The sequence below is a fragment of the Sinocyclocheilus grahami genome, unplaced genomic scaffold (assembly GCF_001515645.1).
Source record: "Sinocyclocheilus grahami isolate Dianchi unplaced genomic scaffold, SAMN03320097.WGS_v1.1 scaffold781.1, whole genome shotgun sequence".
NCBI lineage: Eukaryota > Metazoa > Chordata > Actinopteri > Cypriniformes > Cyprinidae > Sinocyclocheilus > Sinocyclocheilus grahami.
The window spans coordinates 450,756-452,074 of NW_015505960.1; the positions used below are offsets into that span (position 1 = coordinate 450,756).

Below are 1,319 nucleotides of genomic sequence, written 5' to 3' on the forward strand. Positions count from 1 at the left end.
TATTAATTTCTTTAAAAAAAAAATCTCACTGACTGTGAGTGCTGAACATTTTGTATAAACCAGTGATATTTATTAAGAAAGTACATATGACCCCATTTGATTTTAATGTCAACATGATGCAGCATTCATAGTCCTTCCATAATCTAACATATTTCCAAGTGAAACAGGATGTTAAATGACAAAAAAAAAAAAAATGCACAGAAACTGCTTTTATCCATCGTGGATTGACAGGATCATAAATAGTGGTCTCTGTTTGACAGGTGTTTCAAAGTAGATGTATTGAAAAGTGGTTTGAGAGACGGAAAAAATAAATTGATGAAAGATTGTGAAAATAACGTGCACTGCTGAAGCGAGGGAAATTTAAACTTTGATTTAAAATTAAAGCTATTTAAAGATTTTAATTTTTAACATAAATAGGGTCTTTAACTAAGTTCGGAAGGTAAAGACGAGGTAAAAAGTCACATTTGATCAGAATGATGTTTTTCAATATTGTTCAAGCAGCACTTGAGCTCAAATTTTCAGTTCATATACAGTATATGATGTTCCTCCAGTTTAGTTTGTGCAAAATGTCCTGCCTGTCCTCAAAGGCTCAGATCACTGCACAGCAGGGTGGAAAATGAGAGCAAATATTTTTAAATCAGAAGGCAACCATCAGACACACACTTCCTCTCTGTGAGTAAGTGAAATATGCTAATGCATTCCCATCCAGTAGACCTACAGGGATTTCATGCTGCTTTCAACTCACAACTTTATTTAAATTTCTGCACAGATGATTGTTGTTAACTAACAATAACACCAAAAAGAGAACAAAACTTGAGGTACCAGGCTGAAATATTAAAACTCTCAGTGTGAGCTTTACTGTGGGGCTGGGAGACCATACCTGGCACTGTCACCTGGATAATTTCACCATCTGGGGGCTCCGTTTTGATCTTTTTCAAAGGCAGACAGTCCCCAGATGGCCCTGAAAAATAAAGCACACTGGTTTATTTAGAATTTTACACATAGAATATGTTTTATAATCATAAAACTGCAAGGCAGAAGCCAAAGCTGTATTAAAATGATGAGCGGACAATCTACCTGCTTCACACTCAGCCAAAGGACTGACACAGGAGCTTGTTGATCTGAAACAAAAACAAGATTTCCTTCAGCATTTTGCCCACAAATGCATCTTTACTAGTTATTTCTCCATCATTTTCTTAATTATAAGAAAAAAGGGATGCACCCAAAATAAATTTCAAGGCCAAATGCGGAACATCTGACACGCTAGGCCAAAAGTCATTTTCCAACTCCCCTAGAGTTAAACAGTTGAGTTTTACCGT

The 1,319-nt window shown here is 35.9% G+C and overlaps 1 protein-coding gene across 1 annotated transcript in view; it reads right to left on the bottom strand.

Annotated features, from left to right (window-relative positions):
• The window catches only part of LOC107561573 (general transcription factor II-I repeat domain-containing protein 1-like), an 18,910-nt gene that overhangs the window by 10,713 nt on the left and 6,878 nt on the right, over positions 1-1,319 (bottom strand). The window contains exons 11-12 of the mRNA XM_016246045.1: positions 1,078-1,121; positions 860-961 (exon numbers count right to left, since the gene is read on the bottom strand). Of these exons, the coding sequence (XP_016101531.1) occupies positions 860-961; positions 1,078-1,121 (146 nt within the window). The remainder of the gene's footprint in view (positions 1-859; positions 962-1,077; positions 1,122-1,319) is intronic.